Source organism: Apus apus, chromosome 2 (assembly GCF_020740795.1).
Source record: "Apus apus isolate bApuApu2 chromosome 2, bApuApu2.pri.cur, whole genome shotgun sequence".
Classification (NCBI taxonomy): Eukaryota; Metazoa; Chordata; class Aves; order Apodiformes; family Apodidae; genus Apus; species Apus apus.
In genome coordinates, this window is record NC_067283.1 from 59,713,726 (window position 1) to 59,736,270 (window position 22,545).

At 42.2% G+C, this 22,545-nt stretch overlaps 1 protein-coding gene and 1 long non-coding RNA gene across 4 annotated transcripts; both read right to left on the reverse strand.

Moving 5' to 3' along the window:
* Positions 1-2,188: 2,188 nt before the first annotated feature.
* On the reverse strand, positions 2,189-11,322 carry LOC127380713 (uncharacterized). The gene is made up of 2 exons (XR_007888562.1): positions 11,226-11,322; positions 2,189-11,005 (listed from the first exon to the last, which is right to left on the reverse strand). It is a non-coding gene; the product is annotated as an uncharacterized LOC127380713 (long non-coding RNA).
* Positions 11,323-12,759: 1,437 nt separating this feature from the next.
* Positions 12,760-22,252, reverse strand: LOC127380712 (probable 2-ketogluconate reductase). Of its 3 annotated transcripts, none has more exons than XM_051610138.1 (8): positions 21,869-22,252; positions 21,145-21,389; positions 18,349-18,733; positions 16,966-17,137; positions 15,954-16,129; positions 15,104-15,200; positions 14,566-14,702; positions 12,760-12,895 (listed from the first exon to the last, which is right to left on the reverse strand). In XM_051610138.1, exons 2-8 carry the CDS (start codon positions 21,340-21,342, stop codon positions 12,855-12,857), a joined length of 1,206 nt encoding a protein of 401 aa, XP_051466098.1. In that variant the 5' UTR covers positions 21,343-21,389; positions 21,869-22,252; the 3' UTR covers positions 12,760-12,854. The 3 variants fall into 3 exon arrangements, with proteins under 3 accessions (XP_051466098.1, XP_051466096.1, XP_051466099.1); XM_051610136.1 differs by having other exon boundaries at positions 15,954-16,132; XM_051610139.1 differs by lacking the exon at positions 21,145-21,389 and having other exon boundaries at positions 15,954-16,132; positions 21,869-22,251.
* Between the last annotated feature and the right edge of the window lie 293 nt (positions 22,253-22,545).

Here is a 22,545-nt window from a genome sequence, read left to right on the forward strand (position 1 = left end):
ACTTAAAGGGCGAGTGTCAGAAGGACTGAGCCAAGCTCTTCTCAGTGATGTCCAGTGACAGGACAGGGGGCAATGGGTGCAAGCTGGAGCATAGGAGGTTCCACATAAACAACAGGAAAACCTTTTTCACTGTGAGGGTGACAGAGCACTGGAACAGGCTGCCCAGAGATGTCGTGGAGCCTTTTTTGCTGGAGACATTCAAAACCCTCCCAAATGCAGTCCTGTGTGATGTGCTCTGGGTGATCCTGCTCTGGCAGGGGGGTTGGACTGGATGGTCTTTCGAGGTCCCTTCCAACCCCTAACATTCTGTGATCCTGTGATTCTGTGACCTACTGCACCTGGTTTGGAATAAGAGTGTCTCTGAGTGTCATTTGCAGGTAATAATCTGAGAGTGAAAAGGTAATAAAAGGGGAGAGAGAGAAATGTTATATATTAATATATAAAATTCCCAAAAGTGAATTTTTCCCCTCCAAATTTTTCTTGTTTCAATTAATAACTGACATCATATGTATCAGCTGTGTGGTGGATGCAACATAGTGCTGCATGTAACAACAGGAGCTGGCTCATACATCCTAGTCATACTGGTCAGTGGTTCCAGATGGTATCTCAGCTGATGTTAATGACTGCTATGGGTTTCATCAGCTCTCTTTTACCAATCACCTTGTGTGTCTGAGGTGTCAGGCTCACCACCACCACCACTAAATCTGCCTGCTGGAGCAAGCTGTGCATGTTTTCACAGTAATTGACACTGACAGGTTGCTCCTCTTGTTCTTTCCTGGTGAGGAAAAAAAATAAGATGCTGTATTTCAGGGCATCAGTCATGAACGTGCCCTGAAAGCAGGGTCCATCACCCAGTGTGCAATAAGCTGATCCGCATACAAGATTGAGATAGTTGCTTTAATTTCCAGTTCTGCACAGAAAAGGGAGCCCGGTGGTATTCCACACAGCAAGCTCAGCTTCCTGAAACACACATTTGTATACGGAAATATGTAAGATTAGTTTATATTCTATCACTCATATACCTGATCAGTCAACTAGTTCTTCACTTCCATTTAAAGTGACAGTCCTTAAATTTTCACTACATATGCTCAAAGAATAGGGGGCTTTTCATTAGTAGAGTTCCCTCTAGCCTATGAGTGGGTATGCTAATAGTACATTAATATGCTCAAGAGATGTTAATACAGTAAGTCCAACTAGTCACTGTTTTCAACCTAGTGATATTTTCACAGCAAAGTAAGTTATGGAAATACTGTCTTTCATCCCTTTCACCTGTATTGCAGGCCTGTTTCTCAAGGATGGGTTGTTGACTCCTTGGGACATGTTTTTCTCTAATTTTTGCTGGTTTAGTGTTATGTATGCTCTGTTTTTATTCTATGTCTCTTTGTTCTCTTATGTGATTTTTACCCAAAATTTTACTTTTTTCAATTACTAACCGACAACAACAGTATTTTCCTCAGTAATGGCACTGGTATAAAAACTAAAGGACCTGATTACCACATTTATGTAGCAAACAGGTGGTAAACAAAGGTGAATTTAGTCTCAGCTGACTGTTCCCTTCTGGAAGGCTTCAAGTCCAACAGTAGGGAATGACTGCATGCCTGTCTTTCAGCCACTGCAGTGCACGGTCCAGAAGCTTCTTTTAAAGTTTGCAACTGGAAATCCAGTTAAATACTTGGTAAAATTCCTGCTGGTTTTGATGTAAAGAAGACAGATCAGCGTGACCAATGGAAGGGGATGTTTACTTGAACTTATCTCAGCATGAAGAAAAGTTGAATGAAAGATCCTTAACCACTAATCTCTTCAATCTTCAGCCGCAAACAAATCAGATAACAGATTAAATTAATCAATTAATCAATTAAACATACTGTTAACTCAATTCTTTAAAATTATATATATATATATATACATTTTTATTTATTTATATATATAATTATATATATATATAAAATACCCTCCCTCAGGCTGGAAGGACCCCTAGTCACAAAAGCCTCCCACCCTCTGAGCATTCCTAGTGAAAAGTAGAAGCGTTACCACTAGAAGTGGAAGAACTAGTTAACCAGTCATGTAGATAAATGAATTGGGTATACCTAGAGAGAAGATAAGTGTGCAATTTTGGTGTATAAAATAAACCCTTTGTTATGGGTTTGAATAATGTTTGTTGCACCAATTAATAGGCCCAAACAGATCCTTCAGCGAAGCAGTTTATTTACACTCTTGCAAGAATGGGTGACCTAAACAAGTAAGCACACCCATAGTAAGGTGAATAACTGTTTATATTCCCGCTTCCCAACACAAAGTTCCCTCCCCTGTTTACCCACTGGCTGGGTACTCCAGGGTTTACAGCCCATCTGATGCTTCTAATTATCCTGTAAGTTTCCTACCCCTGTTTACACATTCCATTCTAGGGGTTTACTTTTTACCTTTTAAGGTTTAATTCTGACCTTTCTTGCCTTCTTGGCTCGTCTTCCCAGCCATCAAAACTATCTATACCATCTGGTGCCTTAAGTGACTTTGTTCTGTCTTATCTTGGGCCATAAATCCTGCTCCATGTACCTGGGAAGGTTCAGATACCTCACCTCCCCCTGTTACTATGGATGGAGCTCAATTAAGTCCCTCGGTTTCTTGGACCACAATCACCACAGGTGTCCCTGGAGTGCCCAGATATCTTACTTTTCAGTCACCATAAAGTTTAATTAAATTTTTCTCATTATGGCAGAACCAAACTATTATGGTGCAAAAACAACACTACATTTATAACAATTCCCCCTTCTTTTATTTACACTACTGTTGCTTTTCGCATTATCTCAAGTTGTTGTTCTGTAAGATGCCTCTAGTTCAGACAACATGATTTCACATCTCTCTTCAGGGGAGAGGCAGTCTGGATTATTTTCATAGAATAATAGAATCATAGAACTATTCAGGTTGGAAAAGACACTTGGGGTCCAACCATCATCCCTACTCAACAAAGCTCTTCCCTAAACCATATCCACCAACACCACATCCAAACAACTCTTATACACATCCAGGGATGGTGACTCAACCTCTCTGGGCAGCCTGTTCCACTGTCTAACCACTCTTTCTGTGAAAAAAAATTTCCTAACGTCCAGTCTAAACCCTCCCTGTTGCAGCTTGAAGCCATTCCCTCTTGTTCTGTCACTAATTACCTGTGAGAAGAGACCAACCTCTCTACAATGTCCTTTCAGGTAGTTGCAGAGACAGATGAGGACTCCCCTCAGCCTCCTCTTCCTCAGGCTAAACATTTCCAGCTCCTTCAAGCGTTCTTCATAAGATTGATTCTCTAGGCCCTTCACCAGCTTCATTGCCCTCCCCTGTACTCACTCCAACACCTCAATATCTCTCTTGAATTGAGGTGCCCAAAACTGGACACAATACTCCAGGTGTGGCTTCACCAGTGCTGAGTAGAGGGGGACAATCACCTCTCTCCTTCTGCTGGTCACACTGTTTCTAATACAAGCCAGGATGACATTGGCTTTCTTGCCCACCTGGGCACACTGCTGGCTCCTACTCAGCTGCTTGTCAATTAGAACCCTCAGGTCCTTTTCTGCCAGACACTGTCCAGCCACACTTCCCCAGCCTGTAGTGTTGCCTGGGGTTGTTGTGGCCCAAGGGCAGGACCCGGCACTTGACCTTGTTGAAGCCCAGACCATTAACATGAGCCCAACGATCCAATCTATCCAAGTCTCTCTGTAGAGCCTCCCTATCCTCATGCAGATCAACACTCCCACCTAGCTTGGTGTCATCTGCAGACTTATTGATAATACACTCTATGTCCTTATTGAGATCATCAATAAAGATGTTAAACAGAAACGGTCCCAACACTGAGCCCTGAGGAACACCATTTGTGACTGGCCCCAGCTGGACTTGACTCCATTGACCACCTCTTTGGGCCCAACTATCCAGCCAGTGCTTGATCCAACAGATCGTGTGATCATCCAGGCCATCAGCAGCCATTTTTTTTATGAGAGTTCTATGGGGAACCGTGTCAAATGCTTTTTGGAGGTCCAGACAGACAATATCCACAGCCTTTCCCTCGTCCAATAGTCGGGTCATCAGGTTATAAAAGGAGATCATCTTGTTCTTCTAATAGTAGCATTGTATTAGTGTACAGAGGTGGATTTAAGGGCATTTCCTTTGAGAAAGCAGTTTCAATGAGATGTTGAACAAGTTCTTGTACACATGGGATTATGCAGCTTCCTATTGCAATCAGAACCCCTGACACTATCTTTTTAAGGATGTAAGGATGGAAAATACCATCCCCTTTCATTTCCCAAGCCAGGATTCTAATCATCCAGTGAGCGAACTATCTATTCCTGAATTTTCTGCTAATTCATCTGCTAAAGCAGTGAGTCCTTGCAGTGCTTTAGTTATTGTACCATCAGGGGCAGTATTATTTGGGATAAAAGTACAGCACCTATTCCCTAGCATTACACATACACCTCCCTTTTCAGCCAGTATCATGTCTAAGGCTATTCTGTTTTCTCATGCCATCCTTTTGCTGGCATCCGGTTGTTCTGCAATTCCTTTGACTGCATCTCTCATATAATTGATGAAACTTTGTTGGTTATAATAAATATAATTTGTCCAGTCCATATTTGTGTTGATTGCTACCCACCAGAACAGGAAGGGTTCAAATCCTGCAGATATCTGGTTTCTAGCTTTGTGCTCATCAGGAACTCCCCTGGGGACCCCAGTTGCATCGATGTAAATCCTATCATCAAAGATACCCTTTTTGTTCTTTCCCTCCCAGCATGTGGCTCTTTTATGTAAGCCAGGGTGAAGGAATGGTACCTTTCCAATTGTAAAGGAGCACAGACCTTAGAATTTTTCCTCCACAGTACCACCACAGATCTGCCCCGGGGACACTCATAGCTGAGTAGTTTCCTGCTTTGTCACCAGTCACATTCAGTGACTCAATACACATCTCCAAATCTCTGAGATACCTGGCAGCATTCACATCCTGTCGTGAGAGACAAGCTGTATGGTTACCAGGCACTACAAAGAAAGCAGGAGGCACTCTGAGGACTTTGATCTGCACAGCAGGAAAAAGCAGCGAGAGACTTACAAGCCTCATCACCCCATGCAGTCTGTCTTGGTATAAAGCAATAATGCATTTCATTCCTTGTGGGTCCTTGCTCCAACCTGATGGGAAAGGAACTATTTGTGCAGTAGGGCTCCCTGAGGCACAAGCATAACAGTTACTTTGGTTTAGACCTTGTACTGTGTATTTGACCCATTCTACCCAGGCATTTGTTTCAATTTCAAAGGTTTGCTTTATATCCTTGACCTCTGTTAAGGTCACTACTTTTGGATCATTTGGAGGAATCCAGGTTTTTATTTTAGGAAAAATAGTAGGACGTGCCTTTTCCAATTCAGGCTTTAACTTCCACACTGTTCTAAACCTTCCCAATGGATCAGTACCAGTTATTTCAGCTCCAAACCCATATGTGCGATTAACTTCTTTGTCAATTTTTGTAAGACTGATGATTAGAGGATTACATTGTAGATGCTGACAGTTGGGATCAGATGTTCCCTTAAACATCGAGTTGGTTTTTCAGAGGCTTCCCCTGACTACAAGGGGCTGTCCATCCCTGAGCAGCAGTCATGAACCATACACTAGACCATTGCCCACATGGCTTGTGTACTGCTGAACCACTTTCAGGATACAACTATTTATCCACGTGTCTCAACTGCCTCTGGGATTCTAAGGGTCCACAATCCAGTATCTGGCATGCATCAAACTGTGTGGCTTGGTGAGTGCTCTTTTTGGTTATATTCATCCACAATTTGACTGGATAGCCCTGATATACTGCAGCCCTCATGTATTGAAACCCTTGGATGTTCCACAGACAACAACTCACTATTAATGATCATCCCCCCTCATTTTCACTAAATGGTTCTCTTCTCCTTTTATGCCCCTATGTTTTCCTATACAACAGATAAATATTAACCCAATAACTATAATAATCAAGATTGCTACAACCACTACTTCAGTTATCATTGTTTCATACTTATTGCTTCTTCAGTTTAAAGCACAAGGGGTTTTCAGCTGGGTAGGCGCACCACTGTTCTTTCTCGAGTGGAGGCTCTACTGGTCCTTTGAGTTGGGTATAATGAGTCCACCCTTTCTCAGCTGTCTGGACAGCAGTCTCTGTAGTCAATAGAACTTGAGATGGTCCCTCCCAGGTCAGTTGGAGTTTGGCTTACTTCCAAGATTTAACCAGGACCCAGTCTCCAGACTGAAATGGGTGCACTGCAAATTCCAAATGTGGAGTCTGTGCCAGGAGCCCTTGATGCCTGAGGGAGGACAAAGAAGACAACAACCCGAGTATATGGTTCTTCAGAAAAATATCTTTAGTTTCAAATTGCGGAAGTCCACCACTTTTGCCTAAATCCGGACAGTATCTCGTAAGGTGACACTCCTGTGTCTTTGCAAGGAGCAGTCTGGATTCTTAGCAGAGCAATAGGTAGACACTTAGTCCAAACCAATTTAGTTTCCAGCACTAACTTTGACAACTGCTTTTTCAAGGTCTGATTTATTCTTTCTACCTTTCCAGACAAGGGAGGATGCCAAGGGGTATGGAAATCCCAAGAAATCCCCAGGCTGTTCATTAAGTCCTGTAACACCTTGGAGGTAAATGTCTTCCCTGATCTGAATCTCTATTTTCCACTCTCCCATATCTGGGAATGATCTGCTCCAGGATTACTCTGTTGCTGCAGTGGCTGTGTTGAGGGGAAATACTTTTACCCACCCTGTTAGATGATCTATCAGAACCAGCAAATATTTAGCTTGGCCCATCTTTGGTAATTCAGTAAAGTCAATCTGAATATTCTGAAAGGGTCTTAAACCTGGAACTTGCCCCCCTGTAGGTTGCCTTTTTAGCACCTTTTTGTTGCTTTTCCTACAAACCATACATCCTTCACAAATTTGCTTAGCTGTTCCCCAGTGACTTCCTGATGCTGAACAGCTAATGGTTTGTTTGTTTAACTTTTCTCTACCATATGCGAATAACCATTTTCCATTTTGTTCTGTTGCCCCCAGTTCCTTGATAGCTTCTTTTCCTTTTTCTTCAAAAATTGGGTTTGTCATTGGAGCTGGCACCTCAGGAGTGAGATAATTAATTGTTATTACTTCGGACTGTAGGACTGCTCGACCAGTTTCATCTGCCAGCCTGTTCCCTATAGTTTGTGGGGAGTTTCCTTTCTGGTGCCCATTAACATGTACTACAGCTACCTCTGCCTGCAGCATCAGATTCTGCAGCACAGGCTGAATAAGTTCTCCATGGACCAACTCCTTCCCTTTACTGTTTATCAGCCCCTGCTCCTCCCAGATTTTCCCAAAGGTATGCACTACTCCAAAGGCATATCTGGAATCAGTGTAAATCGTTCCTTCCTTGCCTTCTAGCATCAGTAATGCTTGGTTGAGAGCATATAATTCACATGTTTGGGCTGACCATCCATTGGGTAATTGCCCCATTTCTTTAACTTCACTGCTTACCCCTTCTACAATAGTATGCCCATTGTGCTGCTTTCCCTGAACTACTCTTGAGGATCCATCTATGAACAGCTGAAATCCTGCATGCAAAGGTGTATCTCTAAGATCTGGTTAGACCTTGGTTTGGTATTCTATTATGTTCAACCACCTGTGTTCCAAATGAGTCCTCATTATCACCCTTCCATAGAAAGAAGGCAGGGTTCAGACATAACTCTATTAAAAGTCAAATCATCCTTTTCAATCAATGTAGCCTCATATTTCAGGATCCTAGAGTCTGTCAGCCACCTTCCAGCCTTCTGAGTCAGAATTGTTTTTACTTGATGTGGTGTGCTTACAGTCAATTTTCCCCCAAAAGTTATTTTCCTGCTTTGTCTTACCAAAAGGGCAATGGCTGCCATTGCCTGCACACACTCTGGCCAACCCCAGGATACTGGATCTAAAAGTTTAGACAGATAAGCCTGGAACAGGCTGCCCAGAGAGGTTGTGGAGTCTTCTTCACCGGAGACATTCAAAACCCGCCTGGACACGTTCCTGTGTGATGTGCTCTGGGTGACCCTGCTCTGGCAGGGGGGTTGGACTAGATGATCTTTCGAGGTCCCTTACAACCCCTAGGATTCTATGATTCTATGATTCTATGATAAGCCACCGGCTGCTGCTTCCCCTCCCCCCCCCCGCTTCTTGGATGAGAACTCCCAAAGCTGCTCCTTCATCCACCATGGCAAACAGACAAAAGGGTTTATCTAAGGATGGCAGAGCCAAGACAGGGGCAGTTATCAGACTCTGCTTTGATTCTTTGATTAGTTTTGCTTCATTATCAGTCCAGATAAGGACGTTGGGTTCCTCTTCTAGTAATTTAAGGTATAACTCTTTTGCCCTTAGTGCATAGGCTTTAATCCACAGGCAGCAATATCCAATTAGACCTAGAAAATGTTTCTTTTTTTTTTTTTTTTTTGTCTGGGGAAGTGGCAGATCTACAATTCCCTGGATTATTTCAGGGTTAATTCTCCACTTTTCTTCTGAAATAAGGTGTCCCAAATATTTAACCTCTTTCTCCACATATTGGAGTTTTGTCTTTGAGACTCATAGGCCCTGTTTCCCCAAAAAGTTTAAAAGTGAGTCTGTGGCTTGTTTTACTTCTTGTGCATTTCTTACTGCAACAGTAAAACCCCTAGAGGTGGTTCAAAATGATCCAAAACTTGCTCCAGCACTTGCTCAAATAAATTAGGAGACTCTGTGAACCCTTGGGACAAAACTTTCCACCTAAGCTGTTATTTACGCCCTGAGGATCTTCCCATTCAAAAGCAAACAGGTCCCAGCTTTCTGGGTCTACTGGGCAGGCCCAGAAAGCATCTTTGAGGTCTATGACACTAAACCATTGGTGTTCCTGTGATATTTTACTCATCAATGTATAATGGTTAGGGACTAGAGGGTGCTGGACTTTAACCATTTCATTAATTTTCTTCAGGTCTTGCACCAGTCTATAAGATCCATCAGACTTCAGTACTGGTAGGATAGGTGTATTAAAAGGAGACATGCAGGGTTCCAATAGCCCATCTTTGAGCAAGGTTTTAATTACTGGCTGAAGACCCTTTTTCCCTTCAATAGGGGTGGGATATTGCTTTTGCCTTCCCACCTCATGTGCTTCTTGCAATGCAGTTTTCAAAGGGGTTATTTTCAAACCTCCCCTGTTACCATCTCTGACCCACACTATGGGATCTATGCCAGCCTCATCTTGTTCTGTTAATACATTCATAGAAATAACCATACATTCTAAGCGAGTTCTGATTTGCAAGCCCAATTGTATAATCATGTCCCTGCCCAATAGGTTACCACCTGCCTCAGGAACATACAGCAACTGTCCCTGGGCTTTTCTATTCCCAAATTTAAGCTTTGTAGAGTCAAAAGTAGGGACTCCAAACCTTTCCCCTTCTATTCCTGTGACAAGTACGAGTTGACAGGTTAATTCTAGCCCCGGAGGGACATGGTTTAAAGAGGTTTTGCCTGCTCCTGGATCTACCAAAAAGTTTAGCTCTTCTTAAGTATAAAGGTTCCAGCTTTATATTTATCAAGGGCTCTAGGTGGGACTTAGAGAACCCCTGATCCCATAATTCCTGAGTTTCAAAATTAATCATTGGAATCGCTCTTTCTTCCCTCTTCAAGTCTAAGCATTGCCTTTTGAAATGCTCCAGCTTGCCACAGTTATAACATTCAGCTGATGGAAGGCTACCAGACAATCCTTGCCCTGACTCTCTCCTACTTTGTTCTGTGTACTTCTTGCTCTCATTCTCCATTCCCCCTGCCATCAGCCCTGTTTCCACTCTCTCTCTCTGTTGCACTATGGGTTCACATCTCTGCTTCACAACTTGGTTCATTGTGCAAACTATGATTTTAACCTCCTGTTTGTTTCTCTTCCTCCCGGTTCACATACACTTTCTGTGCTTCCCTCAATAAATCTTCTAGCAGTTTCTCACATTATTTTGAACATCTGGCTATGCCTTAGTAACAAAATGCACTTTTAACAATCTCTGGGGCACAGGATCCTCAGGGTTCATCCTCAAATATTTCCTCATCTGATCCTGTAATCATTGTAAAAAGAGTGATGGGGACTCATCCTTCCCTTGCTGGACCTCAAATGCCCTCATAAAATTTTGGGACCTTGGGCCAGCCTCTTTAATCGCTCGTATTATTAGTTCTCTCAGGTCTTTCATATTATTCTGGTGTACAGGGTTATTATTATCCAAATTGGGATCCACACTGGGGAATTTTTGCTCCACTGGGACTATCCTTTGCTCAGGGGGGTTCCTCCTTTCCCATTCCTGCATAGCTGCCCGTCTGATCATTCCCCATTCTCCACTAAACATAATATTCAGGATAGACATCAATTCTGCCCAGGAATAATAATTAGGACCCAAAAATTGATCCATTTGTTCGGATAAGCTGACAGGGTCCTCAGTAAGTGACTTCATTTCTTTTTTTCAAGTTCCACACCTCAGTGCTTGTCAGCCGGGCACTGACATATCCCACCTGTCTGGGACCAAGAGGTACTTCCCAGAGAGGAAACACATTCCACCAAGCCCCTCCATCGGTGGTTGCCCCCTTGGATGGGAAAACTCTTCAAATCTCTTTTACGTTGTCCCAATTCCTTTATCAATTTTAGACAATTTATCAAAGGGGGAGCACTCGCAGCTTCCTTGTAAACGCTGTCATAGTGCTCAGGGTTTCATGCAGGGGGTGGGGAATTCACAGGGGTTGGAGAAGGAGGAGGGAAATTTACAGCACTCTCCCGGTGCTCGGGGTTGTGAGGATGGGGAGGAGAGTTAACAGGACCGTCCTGGGGCTCAGGGTTTTGTGCAGGGTTGCAAGGGGGAGCTAAACATTTTAAGGGGTCCTAGGGTTGAGACTTCTGATCTTCCCTGTTACCTACTTTCATAGTGAATATATGCTCTGTAATACACAAAATGGGTCCATCCAGCACAGGGCATACTCACATTCCTGCAAAGAAAAAGGAGTTTTTGCATTTACATAAAAATTTAAATCCTGACACAGCCAACTATTATCTGAGTGATGTGAGGAAACACTTAACGTATTTCTCTTTTGTTTTGGCCCTGTTCCCTTAGTTCTTGCTATATTCCTGACATAATTCCTTGAAAAAGAAATACTAACTACCTAAAAGAGAGTCTCTGCTGTAACTAGAGTCAAGACGTATCTTTACCTCCGTGTCCTGTTGTGGTACAAAATATTAGTTTCAAACACATTGGCTCTCAGAGCAATATGATATTGAATGCTGCACATGCCAATGATCCCCAGAGTAGCTCCAGTAATTTCAATTCCCAGAAAATTGGCTTCACTGAGGAAACTGCAACGTGATACCCTGCAAGGAAAACGTTTCAATATAAGACATGAAAGGGGTCCAACACAGAGGAACAAGGCAAAAGAGTCTGGCCTTGTCACACTTTTAATGGTTACCAACACACAATTCTAAAGAGCAATAGCTTTTATAATGTTCTAAATTACTCCCTATTATATCACCTTTCCCTGCCACACGTATGTGACATTTCCTTTTATTCTTACCATCCTACAAAAAGCCTTGTGATGTAAGCTCCCCTAAAAATCCTTTTACTGCTTTAGACTCATAGAAATATTGCCCTGTTCTGCATCAACAATCAAAATAATTATTGACAGTAACACTGAAGAGTTTGAAAATGTAATGTGGAGAATAACAGCAGATGTTGGTTTTGCTATTTAGACTAAGTACAGTTTTCCTATTCACCTCTGCCACTCTCCTTGGAAAGAAAAGTGTGCCTTCTTTAAAAATCACTACTTGGTAACTTCCATAATTATCTGGTAAACATGCAAAAATTTGGATAGGTCTACAACACAGGTATACTTATATGCACAGAGAGTACACTTACTAGTCTGCTAGCAAAGTGACAGGCTTTTGGTATGTCAATCTTCTGATATTGCCAGCTCTTCTAAAACATGTTAATATTGTGAAAGTAGGAAAAAATGCCTCAGAACAAAACTCAGTCGTGCAGCACTATCAGAAATGACACCAAAGATAGTTTATGTAGATGAGAACAAGAAATTAATCTTTTAATCTGTTTCCTCCTTGTGGAGGAAGCTAGAAAGGATGCTACTAGCAGAAACTGGAACAAGCTGCCTTGCTGCTCTCTAATGCCCTCTAAATTCCCTATTTTGCCACCAATCCATTTCAGTCCCTGAGAATATGCCCATGCCCCTGTCAGCCTCAGCTTTCAGCATATACCTTTATTCTGTGCCTGTGCTCTCCGCCACAATCTAATTTCTTCTGCCACCCTGTGATTGCAGCAATTGACCAATTTTTGGCATTCCCCCCCTTTTGGTCTATAGCACTGTAACGCTGTCACATCAAGAAGCATGTTTTATGTCAGCCAAATGTCATAGTTACTGAATACGTCCTGATGAAGAAGGTAATGAAATTGGAAGTTTGTATATGTAGGAAGCACACTTCAGTGTGTTGTTCATCTGAAACCATTAAATCAAGTCTAAAAACTAAATTCCAGCAGCAAAGCCATCCCAGTATCTGCTGTGCTGCTGGAAACAGGACGTAGCCATCTTCACACCAAAGGCAGCTATAAACTTCAGATCCAGGTGATCTATCCCCAGTCCTGAATTTGCAATCACTTTCAGGTTTGGCAGGCTCTGGAGGAGCTCCTCTGGTTTGTGCCACCAAGAATAGATTGCTTGGTCTTTTTTACTCACATGCTTTCAATCGTCAAGAAGTTCCTTCCTGGTGATGAGGTAGGAATGTTTCTTCAGGAATGACATGTGGCCATGCAGTATTCCATGTAAGCCACTGATTTCATTTACCAAAAGCCCAGGTAACTCTCTTCCTCCCATGATCTGCACAGAGAAGACACGAAGTGTCAGAAGAAAGACATAATTATTTCTAGATGTTGTAAGGAATAATCATTTTCATGTCCTGTTTTGTGACATCTATGACAAGAGATCTTATAAACTATATAGATAGGGAGGCAAACAAAACGAGACAAAAAAGCAGCTCTTTTAATTATACTACCAATTATACACACACACTCACAGAGGTATTCACATTATCAAGTCTGAAAAAGTTCTGTTCCTCATGATCTGTAAAGATTCATAGCACTGCCACCAAGCTTATAACACACAACTATTTCTCATTAATTGTTTAGTTTCAGGCCATCAGTAGTCTGGTGCAATAAACTTCTTTCCTGACCCTGAAATCACAAATGTCTAAGTAGTTTAGAAAAATGTTGGACCAAATCTAGTTTATGAAAATAAATTGCAGAGCTTTATAATGAACTTTGAGCTACTAGGTTAATTTTTAAATGCTTTATTGTAGAGATGTTTGCAGTCTCCTGTCCTGGAGAGACACCAGTGACTTCTGAGATGCCTTCTCCTGGGGCACCTTCTGCTGAGGCTATCATGAGTTAACGAAAGAAAAGACACTTAGGCAAGTGTTTTCCAAGAAGGACTTAAACACTCAGACTAAAACGTGGGGGTTATTCTCAGGAATCACTACCTATTTGTGGCTCCCAGAGGTTCTGTGAATTGACAGCTTTGGGAAGAGCTGCAAGGAAAGCTGTTCAAGGGCTGAAGATCTCCGAATCAGCTATAGCCAATGCTTGCTATTGTCTTGTTAGTAGTATTTCACTATTTGCATCTGAATGTCTTATCTCTTGGCCTATCTATACTTCCTGTGCTAAAACTTCATTTTACCATCCCTTAAAGAAGCCTGACCATATGGCAAAATAGTAGAAAGCCTTCCTGATTTTATGGAAGTGACATTTTACTGAATTTTCTGACTTTGTTATTTGCTCTTAGGAAAGAAAATGTAAGAAAAAGCTTGGCCCTGGGCTGTGCCCTCACCATAGTTGTAGATATACCATTATTTCATGGTTATTCAAGATAAAAGCATAATTTCTGATTGCATGAAGGAGCTAAATCTCTTGGGTTTCCTAGGAAAATCAAAGATAAATTTTCAATTATTGGCTTTGCTTTCATTTAACATGTAGAAGAAGCAGAGCCCTTCTTATATTAGAAAACCTTAGGCCTACAATAATTTCAAAGGAGTCTGCTTTCTTCAGTGTTTTGATATAAAAATAGAATATTGCAATATTGGCTGAAAAATGTTCCAGGATTCAGTCAAATTTCTGTAGAGAATTAATGTGCAAGTCACCTTTAAAATATTTGAGAGCATTACACAAACTGCTTGGTGTACTTGCTTATCCTTATGTAGCAGAACACAGGTATTCATTGAAATAACACACTGAGGATATCAACGTACATAACTGCTCAGTTTGAAATCTTCAAACAAATCCCTTTTATTAGTTCCACTTTATTTTTTAGAATTGTAAATAACAGTACAGATCGAGTCCAGTGAGACGACAGCTTTGCAGTATCATGACAAGAGCAGTGCAGGAATAGGTTGGTTTTGTTTTAATTTAAAAGTGGTACAGTAAAAAATAGTGCCTTGCCATACATGTGAGTTTCATTTATATCATCTGTCACATATCATTTAGGAAACACTTCACTTGGAATGGGTTGGCCATTGAGAACAGCCAGCATGTTTGCTATTGCTTCTTCTGCCATCATACGGGTAGCCTGGACTGTTGCGGTTCCAATGTGAGGGACTATGATGATGTTATTTAATTTTAATAAAGGATGATCCCTGTAAGAAACAGAAACAACAGAATGCATTACACAAGGAATTTACCCTGCAGCTATCCCATGCTGGTTGTTAAGAACTAAAGCTCAAGAAACAGCAATGGTATATTGAGATAAAAGAACCACAGGCACAGAACCAGCAGAAACCTGTGGGAAGCTTGCTTACCCGTTTCTTTTTCCTCTCTATTGGTCTTGTTGACTTGCCTGTTAAGTTAGGCTAGCAAAGAACTCCCAGATGTGGGAAAGGTGAAGAGTTTGTAATTCATTTATGATTCTGTGAGACAGGCTAAGGTTTTGCCCTTAAACAGTGAGAGAGACTCACCATGGACATCAAGATTATGAGCACACTTTTGCACACAGTTTAAAACATTTCAGATTAATACAACATAAGACAGGTTTCTTTACCTCGGCAGAGGCTCAGGGTATGTCACATCCAGGGCAGCAGCCCGAATAACCTTATTCTGGAGAGCTTCTACCAATGCATCTTGATCAATAACTGCACCTGCATTGAATGAAATGCAGGTGTGAAACCTTGCTATTGTGATGAGTTAATACATATATTTTTACCTGGGAGGGGGGAAAAGTCTTAAGGGTCTAGTGAGAAAAATGACAGGCTCTTCATCTTGTTAGAAAGTAGGATGTCTTTCTAATAAACATTAACCAAACAAAGCAGATATTTAATTTATTAGTATTTAATTAGAGGAAGATTATGGTCCACTGCATCAGGCTTTTCCTGCGATGTGACCAGTTTCTGTCACATTTTCAGTCTCATTTTGACACTGAATTCTGATAATATTATAGACAACTCATTTAATCTCTTCAAGCTTTCCACTCTTTTATCTCAGCTTTGTTTACTGAAAATAATCTCTCACATATGCTTGTTCAGTGCCAACAGATCTATAATCCCATGTGAGATTTCTTTTCTACACTGCTGTTCCAATAAAACTTACATTTTTCCTCTTAACCCTTTCATCATCCGTGATGATAAATCTTTCAGTTATTTCTACTTAAAAAAGCTGTCTTTAGGATAAGGCTAAACACAACAGAACATCTGATGACCAACCCTAAATTCCATAGGATCTTTAAACACGCAGTATCTGATCTATAAGTCATTCATTTGTAGACTACCAACTACTTAATGACTCTAACAATACAGGGATATCACACACTGAGGTCACAGGGGGGGATGTAATAAAATCAGACAAAGCACAGCTTTAACTGTGGAGCCACAAATATGGCTTTTAGGTCATCCTACCTCGGCTAATGTTTATAAGAGTAGCTGTGGGTTTCATGAGCTCCAGCTCCTTTTTTCCAATTAGTTTGTGAGTCTCAGGAGTCAGGTTCACAACCAACATTACAAAGTCAGATTGCTGTAGCAAGTGTTCCATCTTCTCACAGTAGTGAGCACCAACTGCCTCTTCCTCCTCCTTTCTTCTGAAGGAAAAATGCACACAACCACAAATTGATACAACTATTTCTAACCGGCTTTAACAATCAATAAACCCTAGGAGAGATCTGGAACAGCATAGAGATCAAGAGATTTGCAGCCAATGTAAAGAAAAAGACATGGATAGGTACAGATAGTGGAAGCAAGGCAGCAATGATGTGGGCTAGAGGGAGACAGAGACTAGAGGAATGGCAGAACAGTGGAGTGATACAGTGGAGTGTGAAGGCAAAGTATGTAGATGATATTAGGCTGGGGATGCAGTCAGACCCCACTCTTCCCTGAGTCTACACCAACCCCTGTAGCATCTCTCCTTGCCTGACATGTGAGTTAGGACTTTGGGAGGAAAGGAATGAAGGGGAAGTGAAATATGAAAGGAAGGGAACTGTAACGCGAAGAGAAATTAAGACCCTTGTCATTGGTGCTGGCATAATGAGTGATCTGACTGGGCTGAGGAGAGGTGTGACTGGTCAGGTGGGCCAGGGATGCTGCCAGAATCCTGAAGAGTCTGGCAGGTCAAGGGACACAATAAGGGCACAAGGGCTGGTTTGTTTGGCCAATAGCTTCAAAAGGGTTACACAGCCCTAGTTCCAGACTGCTAGTAGCTGACTGGGGCAGAGTGAGCACCAGAGAGAGGAGGCGAGGGGGAGTTGCTTCCCAAGGGAAGCAATAGGGAGCTAAAGTCAGGAAGTGGTGGCACACTGCTACTCCTCATGCTGCTTACAGGTGTCACAAATATTCAGGAAGACTGGGGGCACAGAACAGAGCTGTGGTTTCTCTCACTGCCCCTGACAAATTACATGCAGAAACCAGACATTTTTACCTCCGGTTCCTGTTGTGGTACAGGATCCTCATGTCAAAGGCTCTGGCTCTCTGAGCCACTTTGTACCCAATGTTGCCCATCCCGATGATCCCAAGTGTCGCTCTGGTTACTTCCACTCCCAGCCAGTCAGCAGTAAAATACTTTGTGTCAGGAGAAAATGCAATCTGGCAGCCTGAAAGTAAATACATGCCAAATGAGTACAAACTGACCATAAATGTAAGTCTGGGGGAAAGAAAAAAAGCTTCTCACCATCACAGCACTGGGGCTCTGAAGCACCCCTTACAAAACTTCCTTGCCAATTTTGACCAGTTTATAGAAGGGCCTGGATGGTACGGTTCCCAGCAGCCAGGGCTGGAGCCAGTAACACAGGGGGGCTCCAACCTGGGTACTGTGCTGGTAGGAATTGTTGCTCAGGGAATTAAGTTTCCTGTTGCTGAAGTATTTTACTGGAAGTTCAAAAATAGCTTATTTGTCACTACCCCACAAGCATTGACTTCCCTTTTCTTCTGTTTTCTTCTGGATCACAACCCCAAGCAGCCCCACTGCTTGAGTGGGGGTGAAGACTGCAAATTCCTGCTCAGCCAGGGATCTCTATGAGCTTATATACAAAGAACATGAGGTCCAGCAAGATGCAACAGAGAAAACATCACAGGGAAAGAGGTGTTATTTCATGCTCAGGGGTGGAGCAGCAGTGACAGCAAGACTGAGTCCCTGAAGACAGAGGCAACTTCTTGTGATGGTCTCTACTGACATCTTCCTTCCCCTGAAAGGCATTGAATAGCAAGGGCACGTGGGGAAAGGGCTTACCTTTAAGGATACAAACTAATTTTGGTGATACAGTTCAGAATAAATTTGTCAAAAGGATTATAAGCTATTTCAGTAATAACATTGATGCTCTTCTAGAAATATAACCCATTGGCTTAGACAAATTATTCATAGAAGCAGGAAAAAACGAAGTGTTCTACTAATTACTGCTCTAGAGATCAAGACACGGCCATTAAGGCTTTGTACCTTTCTGTAGCTCCCAACATGTGTCCAAGGGGAAACAGAGAAGTGGTGACATTTGATTTGGATGCATTTTGTATTCAATTTTTATGGCTATAAAAAAAGCATCCAGTGAACAGCCAGAGGAGAATTACACCCCAGACATTATTCCAAAGAGCGTACCACAAGGAACTTTAAAGTGCATAATTTAGACAAAGGCCATTGTCTTAACAAAAAGCAGCACATTGGAAAAGCAGAGGCCTATGAAAATGGAGTCCTCTGAAATTTTTTTACCCGTAAAAGCATCCCAGATATTGATTTGGATGAATCATCTCTATCATAGTAAGACTGAGATATGCCAAAGAAGTATCTAATATACAGGAAAATTTAAAACATTACCTTCCACTAGTCTTCTGGCAGAGGCCAGCATCAAGGCCATTCCTATGTCTGCTGTTGGGTCTGCCACAGCATGCGGAGTGTTTGTCACCTTTACGCCAAAGCTAGAAATCATTTTCAGGTCTAAGTGATCGACTCCAACTCCACAGTTTCCAATTACCTTTAAATTAGGCAGGCTTTCTAGAAGCTCCCAGTCAATAGTTGGCCTGCCCTCAAACACGAAAACAGATTGGATTTTTTTGCTCATTTCTTTTTTGTTTTCAAGAAATTCCTTCATGGTGATAAGGCGAAAGTGTTTTTTCAAAAGTGCTGCAATGTTGTCGAGCACACCATGAATTCCTCCTATATCAAGAATCAAAACACCTGGCAACTCTTCTTCTGCCATGACCTGCAACAGCAGAACAGAAGAAATACTCCTTTGTTTAGGACATCATTAAAGGAGTGATGCTGTAGTGATCATTTAAATTCACATCTGTAAAAAAGGAAAGTGACAGAACTCAATACTGTTTTTAATGATACAGAATAAATCCATAGTCACTTGGCACTAGTGTGGTACATCAGACAACTTAATGGTATTTTCACTAAGTGCTCATAACACCAAGGAATATTTATCCCCCTTGATCTAAATCCAGTGCTACAAGGTGTTCCTCTCAAATAGTTCAATTTTAGTTTTGAATCCATATTGATTTAATATAAATCTGATAAGCTTCTCAACCTTATTAACAAATTCATTTCTATATAGCAGTGGTATGAAACAGGCCTCTAGTAAGTTACTAAAGGTTTCCTGTCCATTAATTCCAGTTGGTGAAGCTGCAGGTAGTATATGAAGGTACTGAGGCTCAGATGGGTCTGACAAACATCTGTCAGGAATGGTTTAGGCCTAAAAATTGGTACGATGCAGGGCCATCCTTGCAGAGCTACTACAGTGCTTGCCTTCAGTGTTTTAAACAACCAGATCTGTACGTAAACTTATCTCCCACAAAATTCAGCACATCCATGGCCATATGCTGAACGGGTGGCAAAGAGCACTAGAGGTCATACTATAAAGACCCATTGACAGCACAGTTCTTCATATCAGAAGTCTTTCCCTGCCCAGATAGTTTTGTGCCTAGTCCTTGCTGCAACCATATCCTGCAATAAGATAGAGGAGCCACAGATAACCACATGCCTAGAGGCAGTCCTTACTGACAAAAATGGTACCTGAAGATTTGCTGCATATCTTAACAACAGTCATATCTAATAGACTACAATTATGTTTGCTGTGCTCCACTTGACTGAGGTCTCTATCACATACTGTGTCTTACACTTGGGTCCAGGAAACCTGGTGTTGGGCTAACTATGGATGTCTGTGCTAACAGAAACATTTTCCACAGAAATATGCTGATTTATTCGGGGCACCCAATGCTAGGCAGAGATTTCCTGCTGCTTCAGTCCTCTCATACAAGCATTCAGTAAGTAATCAGAATTCAAACCTGTGACAAAAAGGCATCAATGCAGATTAGAAATTTCTGTTGAACCCTTGTCCTGAGCAAACTCAGGCTTATCCCAGCGGCATCTGTTAAATGCTTACAATCTCAACAGCAGTAATACTGCTTTATCCTGGTCGTGACCTGCATTTCTGCCTCAGTTCCAGTCTGCTGCTGTACATGGGCTAGAAGATGCCTCCATGTTAGGACAGGTCTGTAGTTCACCACAAACAGTGTATCTGATAACACTAACCAGTTCTGAACAGCAGCAAACAAAGCAATGACATTAATAACGCAAACATATTACAAAGGATTATTGTGTTCTTATATATAAATGTAATCTATTTCTTGCCAACTGAAATATTTTGAACCCTCCTGGCTCCATATGGTTATAAAAATTGTGCAAATTAGTCTGAGTATTTCTTGAAATATCACACATGACCTTGGCAGTATAAACTAGATTCATCTTCCAGAATGAATGACACATAGAAAAAAGGTTTGATGTCCTATTGTGGCAGCATTGTCCAGCTTCTTGATGATCCCAACTTGATGCTCCTGCAGCAACTTACTCAAACTGGATGGCAACTGAACCTTATGCTGTTAAGTGATGGAAATCTGAGTGCTAGATATCATCAACTGGCTGGCAGATGCCAGTAAGGCAGCACTGAATTACACCATTTGCCTTCATCACCACTTCCTCCTTCATTCCAGTACACCATGTATGAAGAAGGTCAGTGTCAGACCTGCATTCATTTTGGAAGCACTTCCTAAACTTCACAAGCAGAAAGATGATCCCTGAGGAAGACACAGTGCAATGCAGCAATAGCTGCTTTAGCTTGAAAGAAACCAGCTGGTGCACACTAGAAACAGGCTAGCTGGATGTAATTAATCTTTTCATTAGCGTGGACATGCCGAATCTGCCACAATTTCAGCCGTGTTTGCTGTGCGCGTGAACCATTAATGGGCTTCAGCTTTGGCTCAAGAACTGGGATTCTGCTAGGACCACATACCACGCTAAAATATCATAGTGTTAGAGGTGAACTAACTGGAAAAGGGGAGATTTAAGGTACACACAAGGAGGAAATTCTTTACACTGAGGGTGGTGAGACACTGGAACAGGTTGCCCAGGGAAGTTCTGGAAGCCCCATCCCTGGCAGTGTTCAAGGGCAGGTTGGATGGGGCTCTGAGCAACCTGATCTAGTGGGGGGTGTCCCTGCCTATGCAGGGAAGTTGGATCTAGATGATCTTTAAGGTCTCATCAACCCAAATCATTCAATGATTCTATATGATTCTATGAACCTTGCAGAGGGAAGGGGACTCTCCAGATACTAACCTTGGTCTGAGGAGCACTTATTGTTTGTGCTCCAGCACTACCTGGGCATGTCTTGTACATCTCTCTGTAATCCACACTTCTGTGACAGCAGTGTCCACGAGAAACAACAGCTGGATGAATAAATTTATAAGCCAAATTTGACTGGCCAGACAGCAAGGAAATTGGTTGTAACAGGCTGAATGCTTTGCTCCTGAACATAATTATTCAAACATCAGGTGTCTTGTCCAGTTTGCTGAATGTAATACCTGTTAAGGATATGACAATTTTGGTTTTGGACAAGTATCATCGGCAGTATTGCTGACTTTTTTTTTTTTTTTTTTAAGCTGTCTCTCTTCAAACTTCCTGTTTACGTAAGATTATCTGCCTCCATGTATGTAGAAAGCTATAGTTATATGTAACACATTCTTATAATGGACATGTTCTATGTTCTGGTCCTCACATTGCAGAGAAAAATGTGAAAATACAACTCGGATTGAGACAAGTGGGCAAATAAAAAGGACTACTTTTAAGTATCAACTTCAGTGCTCAATGAAGCTGGCCTTATTTATTCTGTGGAGCTTGCCTCACTATTTACTTACAGATTTGTATACTTCTAACTTAGCCCTATCACAGCAAAATAAACCAACCTAAGCCCTCCGAGCTCTGTTTTAAATTGAAGTTAGTCGTAGGCACGACCCAGCACAAGCTCGTCCCACTGACTTCTCTAGAGAAGAAAACGAGTTACCTGAGGAACGGCCAAGGGATCAGCCAGGGCTGGCTAATTGCTGCAGACGCTTCCTTCCCCGCCCCGGCCCACGGCAGCCGCAGGGGCCGGTGCCCCCAGGCCCTGCGCCGGGCACCCCCGGCGCGGCTCCCGGGGCGGAGACCGCGGGGCAGGGCTGTGAGGAGCAGCAGCAGCGGGGTGGGTTTGTGTCCGCCGAGCCGCGGCTGCCTGCCTCTCCTCCCGCGCTCCAGGCACTGGATTTTCCAGCGAGGAGATCAGGCAAAACGAGGACTTTGATCGTTTTTGGAGAGCTCTGCAATTCTGGGCCAAAGCCCTTTGGTAAGCGGGGTGCTGGGTGCCTTCCCACAAAGCAAGCAAAACAAAGGAATTTGCCATTGCGTATGACACAGGAACTGTAAAGTCCGCAAGCTTCCAAGTCCATCCTCCCTACAGTGATTGGTTAACGATTATAATATTGCTAAATCACTATTTCTACTATCACACATGCTCAGGGGAAGAGTCTTCACATGGGCAGGGGTCTTTTTTGACGTGGAGATGTGTTTTTTTAGTCTTATAATGACATTATAATAAGATACATTCACGTAAAGGACACCATATCTCATGTTCTATAGCTCCAACTGCACAAGACTGGTTCAGCAGTAAATCTTTATTTTGGTTCTTCTTTATCACCTCCTGTG

Coding starts and splice junctions, on each gene's coding strand:
- LOC127380712 (XM_051610136.1), bottom strand. CDS start 21,342: ATGTTCAGGAGCAAAGCATTCAGCCTGTTACAACCAATTTCCTTGCTG. Junction 16,133..16,965: donor TACCACAACAGGAACCGGAG/GTAAAAATGTCT, acceptor TTTTTCCTTCAG/AAGAAAGGAGGAGGAAGAGG. Junction 14,703..15,103: donor TACCCTGAGCCTCTGCCGAG/GTAAAGAAACCT, acceptor TGTTTCTTACAG/GGATCATCCTTTATTAAAAT.